General features: G+C 39.9%; 1 protein-coding gene across 1 annotated transcript in view; it reads right to left on the reverse strand.

The window, feature by feature from the left end:
• Positions 1-21,981, reverse strand: part of LOC132882627 (uncharacterized) — a gene marked incomplete at its 5' end in the record, with an annotated part of 32,948 nt that extends 10,967 nt beyond the window's left edge. The window contains one exon of the mRNA XM_060915714.1: positions 21,097-21,981. Coding sequence (XP_060771697.1) covers positions 21,097-21,981 — 885 coding nt within the window. The remainder of the gene's footprint in view (positions 1-21,096) is intronic.
• Positions 21,982-22,850: the final 869 nt, after the last annotated feature.

Here is a 22,850-nt window from a genome sequence, read left to right on the forward strand (position 1 = left end):
AAGTAAAACCTCGAGTATATGATTTCCCCCCCTTTGTCGAAATTTGTTTTATGTTTAGATTTGGTCAAGGGGGTCCAGCTTGTTTTGTTGCCAATTTAGCTCGATTTGATCACTGACTAAATGGAACTTCTTTTAAGGACCGCACTGAATTGCTTTCCACATCCATCTCACCTCAGAAACTGAGAGGATTGAACGCAACTTTGCTGCGCTTTGCAGTGACGAAAGCACGTTAGGGCAAGCCCCCCTGGAACCCATTGAAGTGTCAGTTAGGAGAAAAAAATATATATTAACATGGGACTCTATCAGTGAACTCTTGGGCAATTTTCAACATGACTGAAATCGCCCCAAAAGGGGCGATACTCTAGAAGCAAGACCACCCTGATTGGACAATGATACCCAAAGACAGATTAAAACGGCCTAGAGCAGCACTGGTGAAAGTTTGTTTAAAAAAAAAAAACTTATTTTTTTTCATTTTGGCAGTGCATCGCCCAATCGCCCTTATGCACCACCCGCCCTTGATCCTTACTGTATGTCATACAAAAATGTTATTTGCATGTTTATGTTCAAGACCCATTTTCTGGCTATCTACAATTTTTCCCATCAGTCTGTCTGCCATATGTATTTATGTTGGTAGAAAATTCTTTTTAGTGCAATATCTCAAAATAAGTGGTTGAACATAGGATTTGTATGGTTTTATGCTTTCTACTACTAGATGAAGTGATGGCATTTTGGATCCAAACATGGCCAAGGTATATTTTAAGGGAATTTTAAGCATACCAAATTAATAACAAGAAGAACTAGACTTCCTTGAGGCAGAAACATGTCTGTCGATGCTACTTAAGTTGAGTGCTACTTGTTTTATAACCCAAACCATGATACATTTCACCCCATCCAGGGTGAATTCTCTTGCCTTGTGCCCAGTGTTCCCAGGATTGGCTCAAGATCCACCACATTCCCTGATGAATGAATGGATGAATTTTATACAAACTTTTACAATCTTTTATGCAATCTTTCTTCTGTTCCTTGGCCAGACAAGAATGTGAATGAGGACTGGGCCTTTTACAGTATGGGCAACACACATCAGGTCATGGCCACTAATCGAGGAGTTTGCTATAAGTTCAGCTAGGAATTACACAGAATACAGACACCTGGGTTGCTATGAAATAACAGAGGCACAAAGACTGTGACCCCATTTGTGTCTTTGAAATACTTGTATTTGTATGCTCTGAGTCCTTTGTGGTTGTGCCAGAAGATATTTATTAGAATGTACTCAATTGGTTGTGTGTCTATCAACCTTCTTAATCACATTAGTGAGCCAGTACCAACAAGATAACTGGCAGTGATTCAAGCATCTCTAATACCAGCAACACCCACACACACCTGCACACACTCACAAACACCCAATCTGGTAGGTAATTTGAGTGGTAGACATCTAGGCCTCATTCATATTTGGCACTAGAACAGAAACTGTGTGCATGCTCTTTTGATGGAGCAGCTGTCCAGCTACTTCGTTTGAGCGTTAGCCATTGATCCACTTTCATGTTAACAAGTAGGCCCTTGTAACCATCAAAGCTGATAGGGAAGTGTCATCATTACTCCAGCATCTGTGTGCGAGTGTGTCCCATAAGTTTGATATGTAATTGAATATGCAATGTTAAGCACATACACAATGATTTAACACCATGACTTTCTTAAAGAAGTAATGCACAACAGACTCATGAATTCCCATTCAGTGTTTGGTGATATTTGTGTATGATGAATAGAAAATCATACAAAAAGTGTGAAGTGCAGCAGTTGTGGTGGAGTGCCGTGTTGGTAAGTTGGTAACTACAAGAAGATGCTAGGAGCTTAACTATATTTTAGTAACATGGCAGTAGCAGAGGTACAGTATATGGACAAAAGTTTGTGAACACCTAACCATCACACCCCATATGCTTTCAAAATAGCATCCACTGTTCTGGGAAGGTTTTTCACTAGATTTTGGAGCATGGCTGTAGGGATTTGTGCTCATTCAACCACAACCACATTAGTGAGATCAAGCACTGATATTGGGTGAGGAGACTTGTGGTGCAGTCTGCATTCCAGTTCATCCCAAAGGTGTTAAGTCGGATTGAGGTCAGGATTCTGTGCAGAATACTTAAGTTCTTCCACTCCAACTTCGGCAAACCATGTCTTCGTTGAGCTCATTTTGTACACAGGAGCATTATCATGCTGGAACATGGCTGAGTTAGATTCCACAGTTTCAGTGAAGGGAAATCTTAATGCTACAGCATACAAAAACACTCTAGACAATTGTGTGCTTCCAATTTTGTGGCAACAGTTTGGGGAAGAATCACATCTACTAGTGCATCTCAAACAATTGGAATATCATAAAGTTTGATATTTTCCATCAGTTATTTAAGAAAGTGAAAATTTTATATATTCTAGACTCATTACATGTAAACTAAAATGTTTTAAGCATTTTTCTCTCTTAATTTTGATAATTATGGTCTACAGCACAAAAACTAAAAAAAATTCTCAAAATATGAGAATATTTCATTTCAAGTTTGAGTAAAACAGTATAAATACAGTGTATCTCTTGGTCTAGTTCAGTACACGCAATCACAATCATGGGGAAGACTGCCGACTTGACAATTGTCCCGAAGGCAATCATCAACACCCTCCACAAGGAAGGAGGGCCACAGAAGGTCACTGCTGAAAAGACTGGCTGAAAACAGTGCACAAGTATCAGGGATGACCACAGCCTTGAGAGGATTGTCAAAAAAAGTCAATTCAAGAACTTGGGAGAGCTTCACAAGGAGTGGACAGAGGCTGGTGTCAGTGCATCAAGAGCCACCACACACCGGCATATTCAGGAAAGAGGCTACAACTGTTGCCTTCCTAATATCAAACCACTCCTGAACCAGAGACAACGTCAGAAGTGTCTTACCTGGGCTAAGGAGAGAAAGAACTGGACTGTTGCTCAGTGGTCCAATGACCTCTTTTGGAAAGTAAATTTTGCATTTCATTTGGAAATCAAGGTCCTAGAGTCTGGAGGAAGAGTGGAGAGGCACAGAATCCAAGGTGTTTGAAGTCCAGTGTGAAGTTTCCACAGTCTGTGATGATTTGGGATACCATGTCATCTGCTGGTGTTGGTCCACTGCATTTTATCAAGTTCAGAGTCAACATAGCCACGTACCAGGAGATTTTAGAGCACTTCATGCTTCCATCTGCTGACAAGCTTTATGGAGATGCTGATTTCCTTTTCCAGCAGGACTTAGCACCTGCCCACAGTGCCAAAACTACTACCAAATGGCTTGCTGACCATAATATTACTGTGCTTGATTGGCCAGCCAACTCCCCTGACCTGAACCCCAGAGAGAATCTTTGGGATATTGTCATGAGGAAGATGAGAAACACCCGACCCAAAAATACAGATGAGCTGAAGGCCGCTATCAAAGTAATCTGGGCTTCAATAATACCTCAGCAGTGCCACAGGCTGATCGCCTCCATGCCATGCCATATTGATGCAGTAATTCATGATAAAGGAGCCCTAACCAAGTACTGAGTGTATAAATGAACATACTTTTTAGAAGTTGGACATTTCTGTATTGTAAATCTTTTTTTGATTGATCAGGAAATATTCTTAAAATATGAGTTACTGGACTTCTGATTTTTATGCGCTATAAGACAATCATCAAAATTAAAACAAAAAAAGGCTTGAAATATTTCACTTTGCTTGTAGTGAACATAGAATATAAGAACATTTACCTTTTTTAATTAAATTACAAAAAAAAATAACTTTTTCAAGATATTCTAATTGTTTGAGATGCACTAGTAGATGTGATGGTCAGGTGTCCATAAACTTTTGGCCATATAGTGTATTTTCAAAACACTGCACTCTTTTTTCCTCCCACCAAGTTAGGGTGTAGCATGACAATCACTCCACTGCTTTTTCCTTTTTCACATAAGTTGAACTTTATTTTTGGAATCAAACAAGCTATTGCATCTGTCTCAAGAATAAGATTGTGCTACAGCTACATACAGTATGTTGCAAAAATGACATGGGTTTTGTGTTTGTTTGTTTGTTTGTTTGTTTGTTTGTTTGTTTGTTTGATTGGTTACTTATCATTGTTAATTACCTAGCTGGTTAACAGTGTGATTAGGAGCATTAGGTGCTGAATGTTTTCTGTTCAATTAAAGCAATGAAGCAATGTATTATCAAAATAGGCAAATTATACCAAACACAACAGCTCGCCTCAATCTAATATCTAACGTGGAGGGTGAAGTGGAGTGAGCCCTCTCTGTATCTGTTACTTTATATGGCTGATGGTTTACAGTTATTATTACTGCTTATTACTGAGAGTGGATTACAAATCTTGGCATATCCTTTACAAAGGGTTGGAAACATACCTGGCAGTGGATGAAGCACAGGCAGGTGGGTCGTGGTGGTAAATTAAGCCAGTCTCTCACTGGGCTGCGACAGCTTGTGACAAATTGCAAACGTCATTTGCGAGAGAGTTTCAAAAGTGTCTTGAAACATTCGCCGGGCTTCTCGATTTCCTCGCATGAGTTGCAAAGTGTCGCTCCTTTGTCGCTGAAATTTTGAACATGTTCAAAAAATTAGTGCGACAAAATTTCTCTCAAAATAGCCACAAATGTGTCTCTGGTGTCGCAAAGCCGTCGCGAACCCTTCTCAAGTCAGTTTCCGTGAGGCTTCCTCTACTTCCCTGCCTGCCGAGGGAAAGCCGGGCTGTGACAGCCTGCGACTAATTGGAGACAGCAATTGCACTGAAATATCAATTCAGTGTGATTCCAAGTGAAAATTGTTGCTAATTCGCATGTTTTATCGCAATTGTTGTGTTTCCAATTAGTCGCGGACTGTCGCAGCCCAGTGAGATACTACCCTTAGCTTGTTTTATTCTTATAATTTTCAGATTTTCAGCTATGACTATTGTGTGTCACTACACACACACACACACACACACACACTAATTAAACACAGGTGTGATCATTTTGCCACTCACCTTCCCTGGCCTCGCCCTCCATTCACAAACTGGTGCTTGACCACACACCCACTGCCACAAGAGTATATGTTATGGCCTACCCTTTACACTTTATACTGCACATTAAATTAGCTGCACAATAAAAGGAAAATATCACAGTTGCTTTTCATAAGTAGCTTGTAGTTTGACAGGTTACAATTGCAAAGTAGCTTCCCCACAGTATGACATTTGTAAAACCCTTAAAACATCAACAACTAACATTTATGTTTGAATTGAATTCTACTTTACTTCTAAGCCATGTTTGGATAAAAGTGCCAAATGCATAAATGTAAATGTTAAGTTTAAAAATGTGTGTGACTCAAAGAAACACCTGGATACCAAGCTGTGCAGTCTCTTATATCTGAAACTAAAAATTGCCAACCCACAACACATGTCCAAGTTCAACAGTCAACTGTCAGACAGACTTTTATCTTTCCTTCTTCCTTACTTCTCCCTGTACTCCTTCCACTACACCAGATGAAAAATCTGTCAGTACAAAGGAACTATAAACAGGTACATATACACACATCCAATTGTCGTAAAAAAACTGAGGTAAAATGTGAACACCAGATAGAAAAGAGTGTGCATCAGTAAATGGGGGTAATAGAGAATGGAAGATAGTGTTTTTCAAACAGGATTCATAGGACATCCATTGTATCCTCTTAGCTAACTTTCAGAGAGGACAGGGACAGATGTCTCACTGTCTGTTTCTTCTGAACCAGTCAATGACACACCATATTTCCACAGACTCATTCCAAATGAAGAATTCCCCACTGGGTATTTTTAAAGTAGACTATATAAAAAGGAATAAATAAATAAAACCTACATTTGCATCAGGGGAGACAATTCTCACTCACTCACTCTGCTGAATGTCTAGGACTCCAGTGGCTGAATATAAAACGTATTGACTTTTTTCCCCCGATTCCTATTTCAAAGGAATACTTTAAGACCCTGACTCCACTTCAATTGAGACCATATTAGTTTCTGTTCAGGAGTGTAGATTGTTTGCAATACTATGAGATGCCCCATTGTGTGCTTTTCATATTCGGGTCATGCTGGGATGATGCTCTTTTTTCATGGATGAGATGCTATGCAGGGCAGATAGGCACTTTAACTCGCAACACTCACGCTGATCCCGCAGTTTATGCAGCCAAGCCCTCTCCCATGGCCTCTTGTTAGCACTGACTGCTGATACACTTGGCTGCCTGTCCACTCTTGTTTCTCTCTCTCTCTCTCTCTCACACACACACACACACACAGATAATTCCTTTAGGGCTCTTGTCAGGGTAAATTGCTTCATTGTGTTTAAGGGCTTGCTATGAAAAATGCAGGTATGAATGCAAATCTAACTCCAAATAGAGAATGGTGGATAATGGTCTGCATTTTGTTTTATTCTTACCAGCAAGACAGGATAGTCATGACTCATGAAAGTGATTGTGGTTTTCAGGTGACCAATCTAAGCTTTAAATTAATGTAATTATTCCCTCAAAACTGAAAACTAGACATGTGACAGGAATGTTGGGCCACTGCTGCATGCTTGGAGTTCGGAGTAAATTCAAATGCTGCCTTGGACTGACTACAGGCAGAGAGCAGAGAGTGACTGGTCGGTTGAGGAGTTGCTCACCATTTTTCGATTACTCTCTCACTTGCTCTCTTGAAGCTCTAATTCTTAAAAACATTAACTAACAAATATGCTGGAAAACATAAATGCATTAGAAAATTGGTGTAATGGAGTTTGATGTATTATAAAGTGACAGACATATAGTGTTGGTATGAACAAGGTTTACAGATGGTACATTTGCACGAGGGTGTGTATGTGTGAACAAGTGACTTTGATATTTTGCGATATTTCTCCACCCTCAGAGAACATTTTCAAGGATATCTCCCTCCCTTTGAAATGACAGATTGTGTGTGTGTTTCTCTTCAAGATAGCCCAAATGTCTGTGTGTGTTGCATTATTTAATACTGCACACCCACCATGCTGACAGCAGATGAGAGCAGAGGAGGCAGCACTCCTTTGCACATAGAGGCTTTCTTTATTTCTGGCAGAGATTTGCATTTCAGGATGCCACCAAGAAATACATACAAACACACTCAGAAATGGCCACACACACACATGCCCAGAACATGCTCTAAAGTACCTCTGTGTGGCAAGCTGAGGTGAAGTGAAGACCCAAGAGTAGATTCAGAAAACAGGCAGTGTAAAGTGAAAACTTCTTTAACGAAGTAGATGGCAGAAAAGCAAAGGTACAGTAGGGCTCAGGCAAAAATTGGTAGTCAAAAAACAGGCCAGGAGGTCAAAAACACAGAGGAGCAGGTAGACACAATCAGGGACAAAAAACAGGACAGAAAAATCTTCACAAAAACTGATGAACACAGGGACAAGGGAAATCCAAGCAGAGGTAGCAAAAGCCACAATATCAATGAACTGTAGCGAGGTGAGGAAAGTCTACAAGAGACAGTCTGGCAAATGGAGTAGCTCCAAACAGTTCTTAAAAAGCCCTGGCTGATGGGAGAGGAGTGGTAGCAGGTGTGGGAGTGCCGCTTCAGGAAATGGCCTTCAGCAAGGCAGGACTGAATTCCTGATCAGGCCTGGAGCCAGCATGGAAGTCCCACAATCTAAGGCATGGATAGACTGGACCAGACTGTGACACTCTGACAGTTAAAGATGATGTGCCCATTCTAATGAAAGAAACATTTTGGAAGCTATTTGTCAAAGAAATGCTTTCAGTGTTTGCATTATATGTTAGAGGACTACTTCAGCTCTGATTGTCACCGAATTTGCTGTTCAGTACTTACTGACTAACACTGTATCTCATATTCTTTAAGATGTTTGTCTTGAGGAAATGCTAAAGATTTTTTCTTATATTTCATATTATGATTTGTGATTTTGTAAACTGTCCCCAATACTTCTGGATTTATAACCCTCTTTTATTTCAGTTTTCTTTACTTTTTTTGACTCTTACTCCATTCTCTCCCAATTTAATCTCCCATCCACTAGCTAGTTCTACCTTATTACATGATGCCTACCAATCTGGAACATGTGAAGTCAGCTATCACAAAGACACCGAATAGCAAAATATGCTTCAACAACATACATTCCTTGTATAATATATAGCCAAGTATGTGAATATCACATTCCAAAGCCATGGGTATTGATATTGAGTTGTTCCCCCTTTGCTGTGAAAACAGGCTTCATTCTTCTGGGAAGACTTTCCACTAGATTTTGGAGCATGGCTGTGGGGATTTTCCACAAGAGCACGAGTTTGGATGCTGATGCTGGGCGAGAAGGCTTGAAGTGCAGTTGGCATTCCAGTTCATTGCAAAGGTGTTCAGCGGGGTTGAAATCAGGGCTCTGTGCAGCGCACTCTTGGTCCTCTACTCCAAACATGGCAAATCATGTCTTCATGTAGCTCACTTTGTGCAAACAGGCTGGAAGAGATTTGGGTCGCTTAGTTCCAATGAAGGGAAATTGTAATGCCATGGCATGCAGAGACATCCTTTACAATTGTGCACCTTCAATTTTGTGGCAACAATTTGAGGAAGAACCACATATGGGTGCGATATTCAGTTGTCCACATATTTTGGCCATACAGTGTATGTGAGCCAACAAACAATTTGTGTTGCTATGATCAGTTAAGTGAAGGACCCTCACTCAGTGGAGTGAAATTCATACATTGATGAATGTACTGCACATGATAAGATTAATGATTCTTATTTTTGTCTTCTAATGTCAGAACAGTAGCTCAGATTTGGGAATCATGGGTTGTTGTTGTTGTTTTTTATTGCATTGCCCATAGTTTCTCTGTTATATTTTCTATTTTATATATTAATATTATTTTTCATTTTTATATTATAATCTTTTATAATACTCTTATAGTATCAATTGCCTGATAAAATGATGCCCATGCCAAAATTAGTACTAAGTCCAAAAAGCAGCTTGCTTTACTTGGTGGAATGAGGGACTGTGAGACAGTTTTGATAAATTGCTTTGGGGTATAAAATCTACTCGTTCTTGTCTGAAAAAGCTCCAATGATCCTACCAATCCTTCCCCAGAGATTCTGGTCAATACCATGGTTCTGGTACAATTTCAGAGTACATTTCTCTCCTTCTACACAGATAAAAAAGCTCACACATTCACACAAAAATGGAAAAACACACACGGCTGGAAGCAGGGTATTGACTGTGTTGCTGAAAGTAGAGCACAAAGTGTTGGGGCTCAAAAGCATTCAATGGCTGACAAAGGTAGCATTTATCAAGAATAAACAGGACCAGCAATTTGGACCACAAGCGTGAAAGGGGGAATAAACAAGTCAGCAAGAGAGAGATAACTTTACCCCCTCATTTTTATCTGGCTGGGCTTCCTTTAGAGTTCATTAGTTTAATCAGAACATTTTATATCAATGCAGTTGTCTGGCTGGAGCAGGCTTGTTGGTGGGAGGCAGCATTTTAGGGTGCTAGTACTGTTTGGTGAGGGAGGTTGTTGTGGAAAGGGAATGGGAGAGGCAGCTGATGGTTCCTTAATGCACACCTGAATACTGTTCTCAGGTCAGTTGAGATGGAAAGATGAGTTAATTATTGTTCTCAAGTTGTCTCCATAGTAAGTAGAGTTGGTGAATGTTCTAAAGTGTCTCACCCTGATCCAAAATGAACACCAACTTAAATTTACACCAGTGACAAATGTGAGTACCATAAGTGACCTTCCATTTTCACCTCCATTTGCAACAGTGCTAGTGGCAGAAATAGATAAACAGACCAATGAAACATGACATGAGACAGTGGGACAGGAAGTCCCACAGGAAGCCCAATGGGACAGAAAAGGTAAGCAAGTAAATGGCAGAGGGGCAGGCTGAGCTCCACAGAGCCTTAGGCTCCATGTACAGCAAGAACCCTGGGCAGGCAACAGGGCAGGTACATGGAAGAATTACAACACCAATTCAACAAAACTTTGGGATGCTGTGTAAAACATAAATAAAAATAGAATGCGATGATTTGCAAATCATGGAAGCTTTACATTTCATGGAAAATAGTACAAACACATATCAAATGTTGTAACTGATAAATGTTATTGTTTTTTGAAAAATTTGATTTTGATGCTAGCAACATGTTTCAAAAAAGTTGGGACAGGGGAATGTTTACCTCTGTGTCGCATCACCTCTACTTTTAACAACACTCTCTAAATATTTGGGAACTGAGGAGACCAATTGCTGTACTATCAAAAGTAAAATGTTGTCCCATGATTACCTGATGTACTATTTCAGTTGCTTAACAGTTCGGGGTCTCCTGTGTCATATTGTGCACTTCATACTGCGCCATTAAAAAAAAAAATCAATAGGAGAAAGGGTCTGGACTGCAGCGTGGCCAGTTTAACACCAGGACTCTTTTACTACAGAGCCATGCAGTTTTAATATGTGCAGAAAGTGGTTTGGCATTGTCTTGCTGAAATAAGCAAGGCCTTCCCTGAAAAAGATGTTGTCTGGATGGCAGCATACCTCCAAAACCTGTATATATCATTCAGCATTAATGATGCCTTCCCAGGTGTGCAAGCTACCCATGTCATGTACACTAATGTACCCTCATACCATCACAGATGCTGGCTTTTGAACTGTGTACTGATAACAAGCCGGATGGGCCCTCTCCTCTTTAGCCCGGAGGACGCAATGTCCTTGATTTCCAAAAAGAATTTTAAATTTTGATTAATCAGACCACAGGACAGTTTTCTGCTTCACCACAGTCTATCGTAAATGAGTTCAGGCCCAGAGAAGGTGGCTGTGTTTCCAGAGATTCAAGATTCAAAGATTCAAAGTGTTTATTGTCATATGCACAGTAAGGAACATGTCCTCCTGCACAATTAAATTCTTAGTTTGCCATCCACCATGAATGACAAATTTCAACAATAAATAGGTGGAAGAAATAATACAAAGTAAAAGCAATACAGTGCAAAATAAAAGCAGTATAATACAAAATAAAAGTAATATAATACAAAATAAAGGTAAAATAGTGTAAAATAGGCAGTATAATACAAAAATAAGGCAATGATAGAACGTAGCAGTGAAAAAGGGCAGTAGTGTGCAAACATGCAAATGTAAACAAATGTAAACAGTCAAGGACAGTTTACAAGGAAGTAGTCCATGGTTATAGACTCCTGTCAGCTGTTCAGGAGTCTATAACCATGGACTATGGTTATAGACTCCTGAACATGGATATATGGTTTTAATTTGTATTTATTGATGTGTTCACAGACGATGGTTTTCAGAAGTGTTCCTGAGCCCATATGTGATTTCCACTCTAGAATCATATCTGTTTTTAATGCAGTGTCACCTGAGGGCCTGAAGATCATGGGCATCCAGTGTTGGTTTTCAGTCTTGTCCCTCCCATACAGAGATTTCTCCAGCCTCCCTGAATCTTTTAATGATCTTATGTACCGTAGATAATATGATCCCCAAATTCTTCATAATTTTACATTGAGGAACATTATTCTTAAATTGTTGCACTATTTGCCTAAGCTGTCTTTCACAAAGTGGTGAACCCCTCCCCATCTTTACTTCTCAGAGACTCAGACTCGTTGGGATGCTCTTTTTATACGTAATCAGGTTGACCTATCACCAATTAATCCCCCCCCTTTTTTTATATTATACAACTTTTCCAGTCTTTTGTTGCCCCATCCCAACTTTTTTTGAAACATGTTGCTGGCACTAAATTCAAAATGAGCATATTTTTAAAAAATCTCAATTTCAACATTTAATATGTTGTCTTTGTACTATTTTCAATTAAATATAGGGTTTCCATGCTGGGGCAGCACCAGAGATTTTCTTTTGTTGGTGCTATGGGGTGGCTTTCTTTTAGTGAGGGTGCTCTGAAATTTAGGGTTTCCCACTAATGTTCCGGTCACCACAGTTTAATTACCTCTGCTAAGAAGGTTATGATTTCAGTTTGTTTGTTTGTTTGTTTGTTTGTTTGTTTGTTTGTTTGTTTGTTTGTCTGTCTGTCTGTCTGTCTGTAAACAGGATTATGCAATAACTACTGACCCTTGGTGGAAAGGTGAAGCATAGGCATTTGTCCTTTGTGGAGGTCTACGCTTTCTGAGTGCCCTTCTACTGAAACACCCCAGATACACGTACATGTATGCACACATACTGAGTACCCACTCTCTGACACTTGCAATACCATTCTGTGTTAAACACAAGGCGAGATATTCAGCTCACAGGTATAGGTTTAAGTTTCACAAGCCAGCCTACGTAAACACACCTCTGAATATAAAATTTCACACAATTTTGCCATGGCCAGGGCTTTCACACAAGCAGCAAGCAACAGAGGTTTATGCATTTCATATTCACATTTCAGCCTAAGATTCTGAGATTCATAGACTCATGCTGCCAGTTACCAACACCTCGACTAATGAATCAACAGTATTCCATTCCATAAACCTAATATATATATATATATATATATATATATATATATATATATATATATATATATATATATATATATATACTGTATTTAGGCACTGCCTAAAAGCAGCACTCTCGATGAGTATAAAATGTGTTTGTAAAGTTATTTTTTAAATAACTTTAATAACCATGTTATTTTTTTAAAAGCAAATTAAAAATAAGCACTGGATAAAAACCTATCTATCTTATGTAAATAAAGATACAAATTTCATTGTCCAGTGGCTAAGTGTTTGTTGCCTTGCACCTACAATTGGGTACTCTGTGGTGGTACACGTATGCCATTCATATGTATGTACAGACGTCATATGGTCACAAAAGCCATCAGAAATCTGGTCAATGCATTACTATATTCTCTTAAGTATGGAGCTCAGTTCTGTATGCTTCACGTGGGTAGCTCCACTAATATATGAATGAGTATCACATACACATAACTTTAAGGAATTTGTGCCTCAACTGCCAAAAACATTACACTTATAATTGGCAACAGAGGAAAAATAATCATGCACTTACCATTAGACATCTTCATAACAAAACAATGCCTCTGTTGATTGAGTCGCCACACATGGACATCTGTGGATTAAAAAAAAAAAAAAAAGATCCATTATAATATCACCAATGCTTCACTATTGCTAAGTTAAAAAAAAATGTGCTGTGGCTAACAGGACACAAAAGGTCAAAAGTTCAATGCATGTTGTGTCCATTGGCTAAATCAGATCACCTACGTTGGCTTTACATTTTTTTTAGTCTAAAAATAATAATTTTGTTTAATTAATGTTTTTATTTATTTTTCAAAATATATACTGTTCACACATTTAAAATTTTAAATAAACCACAGAAATTTCTTGGGGGTGCTAAAGGGGTGCTATGGCTATCTTTGGGGTAGCTGCAGCATCCCCAAGCCCCTCCCTGGTGCTGCCCATGTTTCCATGGTTTGCAAAGCATTGCATTCTGTTTTTATTTACATTTTACACAGCATCCCAACTTTTGTGAAAACTGGTTTGTAATTTAATTAAATTGATTCAACAAGTGCCTTGTAGAAAAACAGCTCCCATGTTAACAACCAATGTGTTAATAGTATGTGCTAATAGTAACAGACTCCATTTTCTCATAGCCAGGTAAATTATGTCCACCTAGATTAAGTATACTTTTGTTATTCCGTGTCTCCAACACAAAAAAATGCTAAATCCCTCCTAGATACAGTGGTGCTTGAAAGTTTGTGAACCCTTTAGAATTTTCTATATTTCTGCATAAATATGACCTAAAACATCATCAGATTTTCACACGAGTCCTAAAAGTAGATAAAGAGAACCCACTTAAACAAACAAGACAAAAATATTATACTTGGTCATTTATTTATTGAGGAAAATGATCCAATATTACATATCTGTGAGTGGCAAAAGTATGTGAACCTTTGCTTTCAGTATCTGGTGTGACCCCCTTGTGCAGCAATAACTGCAACTAAACGTTTCCGGTAGCTGTTGATCAGTCCTGCACACCGGCTTGGAGGAATTTTAGCCCATTCCTCCGTACAGAACAGCTTCAACTCTGGGATGTTGGTGGGTTTCCTCACACGAACTGCTCGCTTCAGGTCCTTCCACAACATTTTGATTGGATTAAGGTCAGGACTTTGACTTGGCCATTCCAAAACATTAACTTTATTCTTCTTTAACCATTCTTTGGTAGAACAACTTGTGTGCTTGGGGTCGTTGTCTTGCTGCATGACCCACCTTCTCTTGAGATTCAGTTCATGGACAGATGTCCTGACATTTTCCTTTAGAATTCACCGGTATAATTCAGAATTCATTGTTCCATCAATGATGGCAAGCCGTCCTGGCCCAGATGCAGCAAAACAGGCCCAAACCATGATACTACCACCACCATGTTTCACAGATGGGATATGGTTCTTATGCTGAAATGCAGTGTTTTCCTTTCTCCAAACATAACGCTTCTCATTTAAAGCAAAAAGTTCTATTTTGGTCTCATCTGTCCACAAAACATTTTTCCAATAGCCTTCTGGCTTGTCCACGTGATCTTTAGCAAACTGCAGACGAGTAGCAATGTTCTTTTTGGAGAGCAGTGACTTTCTCCTTGCAACCCTGCCATGCACACCATTGTTGTTCAGTGTTCTCCTGATGGTGGACTCATGAACATTAACATTAGCCAATGTGAGAGAGGCCTTCAGTTGCTTAGAAATTACCCTGGGGTCTTTTGTGACCTCGCCGACTATTACACGCCTTGCTCTTGCAGTGATCTTTGTTGGCTGACCACTCCTGGGGAGGGTAACAATGGTCTTGAATTTCCTCCATTTGTACACAATCTGTCTGACTGTGGATTGGTGGAGTCCAAACTCTTTAGAAATGATTTTGTAACCTTTTCCAGCCTGATGAGCATCAACAACACTTTTTCTGAGGTCCTCAGAAATCTCCTTTGTTCGTGCCATGATACACTTCCACAAACATGTGTTGTGAAGATCAGACTTTGATAGATCCCTGTTCTTTAAATAAAACAGGGTGCCCACTCACACCTGATTGTCATCCCATTGATTGAAAAAAACCCAACTCTAATTTCACCTTCAAATTAACTGCTAATCCTAGAGGTTCACATACTTTTGCCAGTCACAGATTTGTAATATTGGATAATTTTCCTCAATAAATAAATGGTCAATTATAATATTTTTGTCTCATTTGTTTAACTGGGTTCTCTTTATCTACTTTTAGGACTTGTGTGAAAATCTGATGATGTTTTAGGTCATATTTATGCAGAAATATAGAAAATTCTAAAGGGTTCACAAACTTTCAAGCACCACTGTAGGTTGATTCCAAACATTCATATCACAGTCATTTGTACTGCACTAACCATGCTCACAATGAAATCATCATCAAAGACAGTTTGCTGAGTCTAAGCATGCATTCAGTGACTGAAGAGAGCTATTTTAGGAAGACAAAGTGTTGCAGAATCCTGACTTTACCAAGCCATTTATTGTGCAGACAGATGGCTCTTTGGTTAGGAGTGGTTTGGTGCAGGAAATGGAAGAAAAGTGAAGACCCATTACATCTATAAACTGTAAGCTGTGCCAGAGAGAGATAAAATATTTGTCTCCAGTGATGTTTGTGGTGGAATCATTCAAAGATTACCTAATACTGCCTTATGTGTATCGTAATCTGTATCTTCCATGTATTGTCCTTGTTCTGTGTGTGTGTCATTTGTTTACTGTACTGCTGCAACAAAATTTCTCTCAGAGGTCAGTAAAGTTACAGTGGTGCTTGAAAGTTTGTGAACCCTTTAGAATTTTCTATATTTCTGCATAAATATGACCTACTTGTAAAAGATCATCAGATTGTCACACAAGTCCTAAAAGTAGATAAAGAGAAACCAGTTAAACAAATTAGACAAAAATATTATACTTGGTGGCGGCACGGTGGTGTAGTGGTTAGCGCTGTCGCCTCACAGCAAGAAGGTCCTGGGTTCGAGCCCCGGGGCCGGCGAGGGCCTTTCTGTGTGGAGTTTGCATGTTCTCCCCGTGTCCGCGTGGGTTTCCTCCGGGTGCTCCGGTTTCCCCCACAGTCCAAAGACATGCAAGTTAGGTTAACTGGTGACTCTAAATTGACCGTAGGTGTGAATGTGAGTGTGAATGGTTGTCTATGTGTCAGCCCTGTGATGACCTGGCGACTTGTCCAGGGTGTACCCCGCCTTTCGCCCGTAGTCAGCTGGGATAGGCTCCAGCTTGCCTGCGACCCTGTAGAAGGATAAAGCGGCTAGAGATAATGAGATGAGATGAGATTATACTTGGTTATTTATTTATTGAGGAAAATGATCCAATATTACATATCTGTGAGTGACAAAAGTATGTGAACCTTTGCTTTCAGTATCTGGTGTGACCCCCTTGTGCAGCAATAACTGCAACTAAACGTTTCCGCTAACTGTTGATCAGTCCTGCACACAGGCTTGGAGGAATTTTAGCCCATTCCTCTGGACAGAACAGCTTCAACTCTGGGATGTTGATGGGTTTCCTCACATGAACTGCTCGCTTCAGATCCTTCCATAATATTTTGATTAGATTAAGGTCAGGATTTTGACTTGGCCATTCCAAAACATTAACTTTATTCTTCTTTAGCCATTCTTTGGTAGAATGACTTGTGTGCTTAGGGTCATTGTCTTGCTGCATGACCCACCTTCTCTTGGGATTCAGTTCATGGACAGATGGCCTGACATTTTCCTTTAGAATTCGCTGGTATAATTCAGAATTCATTGTTCCATCAATGATCGCAAGCCGTCCTAGCCCAGATGCAGCAAAACAGGCCCAAACCATGATACTATCACCACCATGTTTCACAGATGGGATAAGGTTCTTATGCTGGAATGCAGTGTTTTCCTTTCTCCAAACATAACGCTTCTCATTTAAAGCAAAAAGTTCTATTTTGGTCTCATCCGTCCACAAAACATTTTTCCAATAGCCATCTGGCTTGTCCATGTGATCTTTAGCAAACCGCGGATGAGCAGCAATGTTCTTTTTGGAGAGCAGTGGCTTTCTCCTTGCAACCCTGCCATGCACAACATTGTTGTTCAGTGTTCTCCTGATGGTGGACTCATGAATATTGACATTAGCCAATGTGAGAGAGGCCTTCAGTTGCTTAGAAGTTACCCTGGGGTCCTTTGTGGCCTCACCGACTATTACACGCCTTGCTCTTGCAGTGATCTTTGTTGGTCAATCACTCCTGGGGAGGGTAACAATGGTCTTGAATTTCCTCCATTTGTACACAATCTGCCTGACTGTGGATTGGTGGAGTCCAAACTCTTCAGAGATGGTTTTGTAACCTTTTCCAGCCTGATGAGCATCAACAACGCTTTTTCTGAGCTCCTCAGAAATCTCCTTTGTTCGTGCCATGATACACTTCCACAAACGTGTGTTGTGAAGATCAGACTTTGATAGATCCCTGTTCTTTACATAAAACAGGGTGCCCACTCACACCTGATTGTCATCCCATTGATTGAAAACACCTGACTCTAATTTCACCTTCAAATTAACTGCTAATCCTAGAGGTTCACATACTTTTGCCACTCACAGATATGTAATATTGGATCATTTTCCTCAATAAATAAATGACCAAGTATAATATTTTTGTCTCATTTGTTTAACTGGGTTCTCTTTATTTACTTTTAGGACTTGTGCGAAAATCTGATGATGTTTAGGTCATATTTATGCAGAAATATAAAAAATTCTAAAGAGTTCACAAACTTTCAAGCACCACTGTATATCCTTCCTGGCACCTTGAACCAATCTGGCCATTTTCCTCTGACCTCTCTCATCAACAAGGTGTTTCCACCCACAGAACTGTCACTCACTCGATGTTTTTTGTTTTTCGCCCCATTCTGTGTAAACTCTAGAGACTGTTAATACATTAGGGTGTGTGTGTGTGTGTGTGTGTGTGTGTGTGTTTGGTTTGTTGAGACTCCTTGCTAACTATTTTTTGTTGATATCTACAGTCTTAGACAAAAATAATGGATTCCCTTTTCTGTATCTTTCAAATCAAATGATTGAGTTATTTTGTTGGTGTGAATTAATATATTATTAAATGAAGCTAGCACATTGACTAATATAAATTCTATTAGCTTTTAGAAGAAATAAGAAATGTGGGAACTCTTTCTGTGAGGGTGCTTTGTGATATACACTACCGTTCAAAAGTTTGGGGTCGCTTTGAAATTTCCTTAGTTTTGAAAGAAAAACACTGTTCTTTTCAATGAAGATCACTTTAAACTAATCAGAAATGCACTCTATACTTTGCTAATGTGGTAAATGACTATTCTAGCTGCAAATGTCTGGTTTTTGGTGCAATATCTCCATAGGTGTATAGAGGCCCATTTCCAGCAACTATCACTCCAGTGTTCTAATGGTACAATGTGTTTGCTCATTGCCTCAGAAGGCTAATGGATGATTAGAAAACCCTTGTACAATCATGTTAGCACAGCTGAAAACAGTTTAGCTCTTTAGAGAAGCTATAAAACTGACCTTCCTTTGAGCAGATTGAGTTTCTGGAGCATCACATTTGTGGGGTCGATTAAATGCTCAAAATGGCCAGAAAAATGTCTTGACTATATTTTCTATTCATTTTACAAATTATGGTGGTAAATAAAAGTGTGACTTTTCATGGAAAACACAAAATTGTCTGGGTGACCCCAAACTTTTGAAAGGTAGTGTAAATATTTTGAGTAAGATGTCATTGGGGCAACAAGGCTGGATTGACAGCCCTAACTTTCCTCTGCTGTTTTATTCAAGTGCTGAGAGCTTAATGCAAGCTGGCTTCTCTGGCAAACCAAATCCACTATGAATGAGACAGATGGGCAGATTCAGTCCATACTAACAAGGGCTTTTGTGCTCCTTTATTGTGTGTGAATTACAGATAATTACAGATGATGAGAGCTGCCACAATTCATCAGCCCCCCCATTCCTAAAACAGAAATTGTGTGTCTTATAGCAAACTGTCTAATATTTTTATCATGTAATTCCATTCCTGCAGCTTTGACTTGCAATATATAGTCCAAATAAATCCCTTATGTTGAATCTAAGCTTCCCTGACTACAGCACCTTCTCTAGAGAGAGAGAGAGAGAGAGAGAGTGTGTGTGTGTGTGTGTGTGTGTGTGTGTTGTAAAGATAAGCTGTTCCAGGATGGTGAGGTGGCATGAGTGAACAAGTGTTTGGCTTGTTATAGGAGGCTCTTGCAAAAAAACAATGTTTTCACTTGCAAGTTCTGAATTCACACACTACTGTATTGCATGTAGGGCTACAACAATTCCATGCATCCATCCATTATCTGTAGCTGCTTATCCTGTCCTACAGGGTTGCAGGCAAGCTGGAGCCTATCCCAGCTGACTATGGGCGGGAGGCGGGGTACACCCTGGACAAGTCGCCAGATCATTACAGGGCTAACACATAGACAACCATTCACACTTACAGTCAATTTAGACTCACTAATTAGCCTAACCTGCATGCCTTTGGACTGTGGAGGAAACCGGAGCACCTGGAGGAAACCCACGCGGACACGGGGAGAGCATGCAAACTCCACACAGAAAGGCCCTTATCGTCCGCTGGGCTCGAACCCACCCTCTTGCTGTGAGGCGACAGTGCTACTGCTAACCACTACACCACTGTGCCACCCGGGCTACAACAATTATTAAAGAAAAATTGCTTTTGTAGATTAGTATGGTCAACTCGTTCACTGAGGTATCTTTGTAACTTTTTATTGCAAGTACAGTGGTACTTTAAAGTTTGTGAACCCTTTAGAATTTTCTATATTTCTGCATAAATATGACCGAAAACATCATCAGATTTTCACACAAGTCCTAAAAGTAGATAAAGAGAACCCAGTTAAACAAATGAGACAAAAATATTATACTTGGTCATTTATTTATTGAGGAAAATTATCCAATATTACATATCTGTGAGTGGCAAAAGTATGTGAACCTCTAGGATTAAATCAAATCAAGTTTATTTGTACAGCGCTTTTAACAATAAACATTGTCGCAAAGCAGCTTTACAGAATTTGAACGACTTAAAACATGAGCTAATTTTATCCCTAATCTATCCCCAATGAGCAAGCCTGTGGCGACGGTGGCAAGGAAAAACTCCCTCAGATGACATGAGGAAGAAACCTCGAGAGGAACCAGACTCAAAAGGGAACCCATCCTCATTTTGGCAACAACAGACAGCCTGACTATAATATTAACAGTTTTAACAGGTATAACCCTCAACTGTCCTCATGGGGCCGTCCTTCACAGGAGTGGGGCGATAAAACTCCGACCAGACACAGGGCACCAGGATGGATCAAGCAGGTCCGAGGGGCAGAAGAGGCCAGCATCTCAATCCCAGGATCAACATGTAACTCAGAGGGACAGATGGGGGGGGGGAGAGAGAGAGAAAGAAAACACGTTGTTAGGTATGCCCTAAAAATGACAAGTATTAAATCTGTGTGGTAGGCTCGCAGAGACGAGAGTCTTTACATCAGGCATGACGCACAATGGCATGTTAATATGGTAAAAAATATATCATGACCTGCTCTGGCTGGATGCTTGATTGGGTGATGGGAGCACACTCCTCAGCAATGATGAGATGCAGATGGGACCCTTAGGCCTGGCCAAGACAATTCAGTTACATTTCACCGGGTCTGGGACATGCGACAGAATGTCTGACGGCCGATTCCCTGCAGGCTACGATAGCCAGTCGAGGTCCCCACCGTCTCCACCAAAAGATTTCCTGTTGACTCCATGTAACTCAGAGGGACAGATTTGGGGTGGGGGGGGGGAGAGAAAGAAAACACAGGTGGTTAGGTATGCCCAATGTCACCTGAATAAGTAGGAACAGTATACATATTGCACCGAGTACAAGCAGGGACTCCGGCAACTAACTATGACAGCATAACTAAAAGGAGAGAGCCAGAAGGTAACACAGGCATGAGGGAGCCCCGGGACATATAGCAGCCAGCCACTGCACCGTCAACAAACTCGAGTGAGCAAGCGAGTGGGGACTGACAGCATCCATACATCCCAGTTTACCAAAACACTCTATGTCTGAGGACCCTCCAGATCTACTCCTTTACCTCATAAACACCATTAACAAAAGGCTTGACTAAACAGATATGTATTCAGCCTAGACTTAAATGCTGAGACTGTGTCTGATTCCCGAACATTACTTGGAAGGCTGTTCCATAACAGTGGGGCTTTGTAAGAAAAGGCTCTGCCCCCTGATGTAGCCTTCACTATACGAGGTACCAGCAGATAGCCTGCACCTTTTGATCTAAGTAGGCGTGGCGGGTCATAGAGGAGCAGAAGTTCACTCAGGTACTGTGGTGCGAGACCATTTAGTGCTTTAAAGGTCAATAGTAGTATTTTATAATCAATACGAAATTTGATTGGGAGCCAATGCAGTGTGGATAAGACAGGCGTGATGTGGTCATATTTTCTAGTTCTAGTAAGGACTCTTGCTGCGGCATTTTGAACTAACTGGAGCTTGTTTATGCACTTATTGGAACATCCAGACAGTAAGGCATTACAATAATCCAACCTGGAGGTAACGAAAGCATGGACTAGTTTTTCTGCATCATGCAATGACATTAAATTTCTTATCTTTGCAATATTTCTGAGATGAAAGAAAGCTATCCGGGTAATGTTATCAATGTGAGTTTCGAATGAAAGACTGGGGTCAATAATCACTCCGAGGTCTTTTACTGCTGCACGTGAAGAAACAGAAAGGCCATCCAGAGTTACTGTGTAATCAGAAAACTTACTTCTAGCTGTATGTGGTCCTAGCACAAGTACTTCAGTCTTGTCAGAGTTAAGCAGAAGGAAATTTATAAGCATCCAGTGTCTAATGTCCTTAACACATTCCTCAATTTTATTAAGCTGGTGTCTCTCATCAGGTTTTGCAGAGACATACAACTGTGTGTCATCAGCATAACAGTGGAAACTAATACAATGTTTACGAATAATATCGCCCAGAGGTAACATATATAGAGAAAAAAGCAGTGGACCCAAGACAGAACCTTGTGGAACACCAAACTTTACCTCGGTACGTCTAGAAATATCACCATTTATATCGACATACTGATAACGATCAGTTAGATAAGTTATCTCAGATCATTGTCTCATCTCATTCAAAATATGTCTGAGTAATAATATATGCACCTCACCACGCTACTGTATTAAACGTACTTTCACGTCAACTACTGCACAGAGCTTTATAAATGATCTCCCAGAGCTGTCAACTTTGATTGGGTCACTGTCAGCCCCTGCAGAACTCGATCAGGCAACTGAATGTTTTTTAATCAGGGGTTTGATAACTGCTAGTTTAAAGGATTTGGGTACATAGCCAATCATAAGAGAAGAATTTATTATTTTTAGAAGCGGTTCAATTACTCCAGGCATTATCTGTTTGAATAGATGTGTCGGTAAGGGATCTAGTACGCAAGTTGAGGCTTTTGATGTAGAGATTAATGAGAGTAATTCAGTTTCTTTTAGGGGAGTAAAACATTCTAACTGATGATCTGATACAGTTATATTGTTAACTACAAGGTCACTTTCATTGTCTAACCTTAAATTAGTAGTTTGAATTTTTTGTCGGATATTCTCAATTTTGTCATTAAAAAAATTCATGAAGTCGTTGCTACTACATACTGCAGGTGTGCATGTGTTGATAGTGGACTTATTCCTGGTTAATTTTGCTACAGTATTAAATAGGAATCTAGGATTATTTTTGTTATCTTCTATTAGGGAGGAGAGATATGTTGATCTCGCAGCACTAAGAGCTTTTTTATACTTCAGGAAGCTCTCCTTCCACGCCAATTTGAACACTACCAATTTTGTTTGACGCCATTTACGTT

The sequence above is a fragment of the Neoarius graeffei genome, chromosome 3, assembly GCF_027579695.1.
Source record: "Neoarius graeffei isolate fNeoGra1 chromosome 3, fNeoGra1.pri, whole genome shotgun sequence".
Taxonomy (NCBI): Eukaryota; Metazoa; Chordata; class Actinopteri; order Siluriformes; family Ariidae; genus Neoarius; species Neoarius graeffei.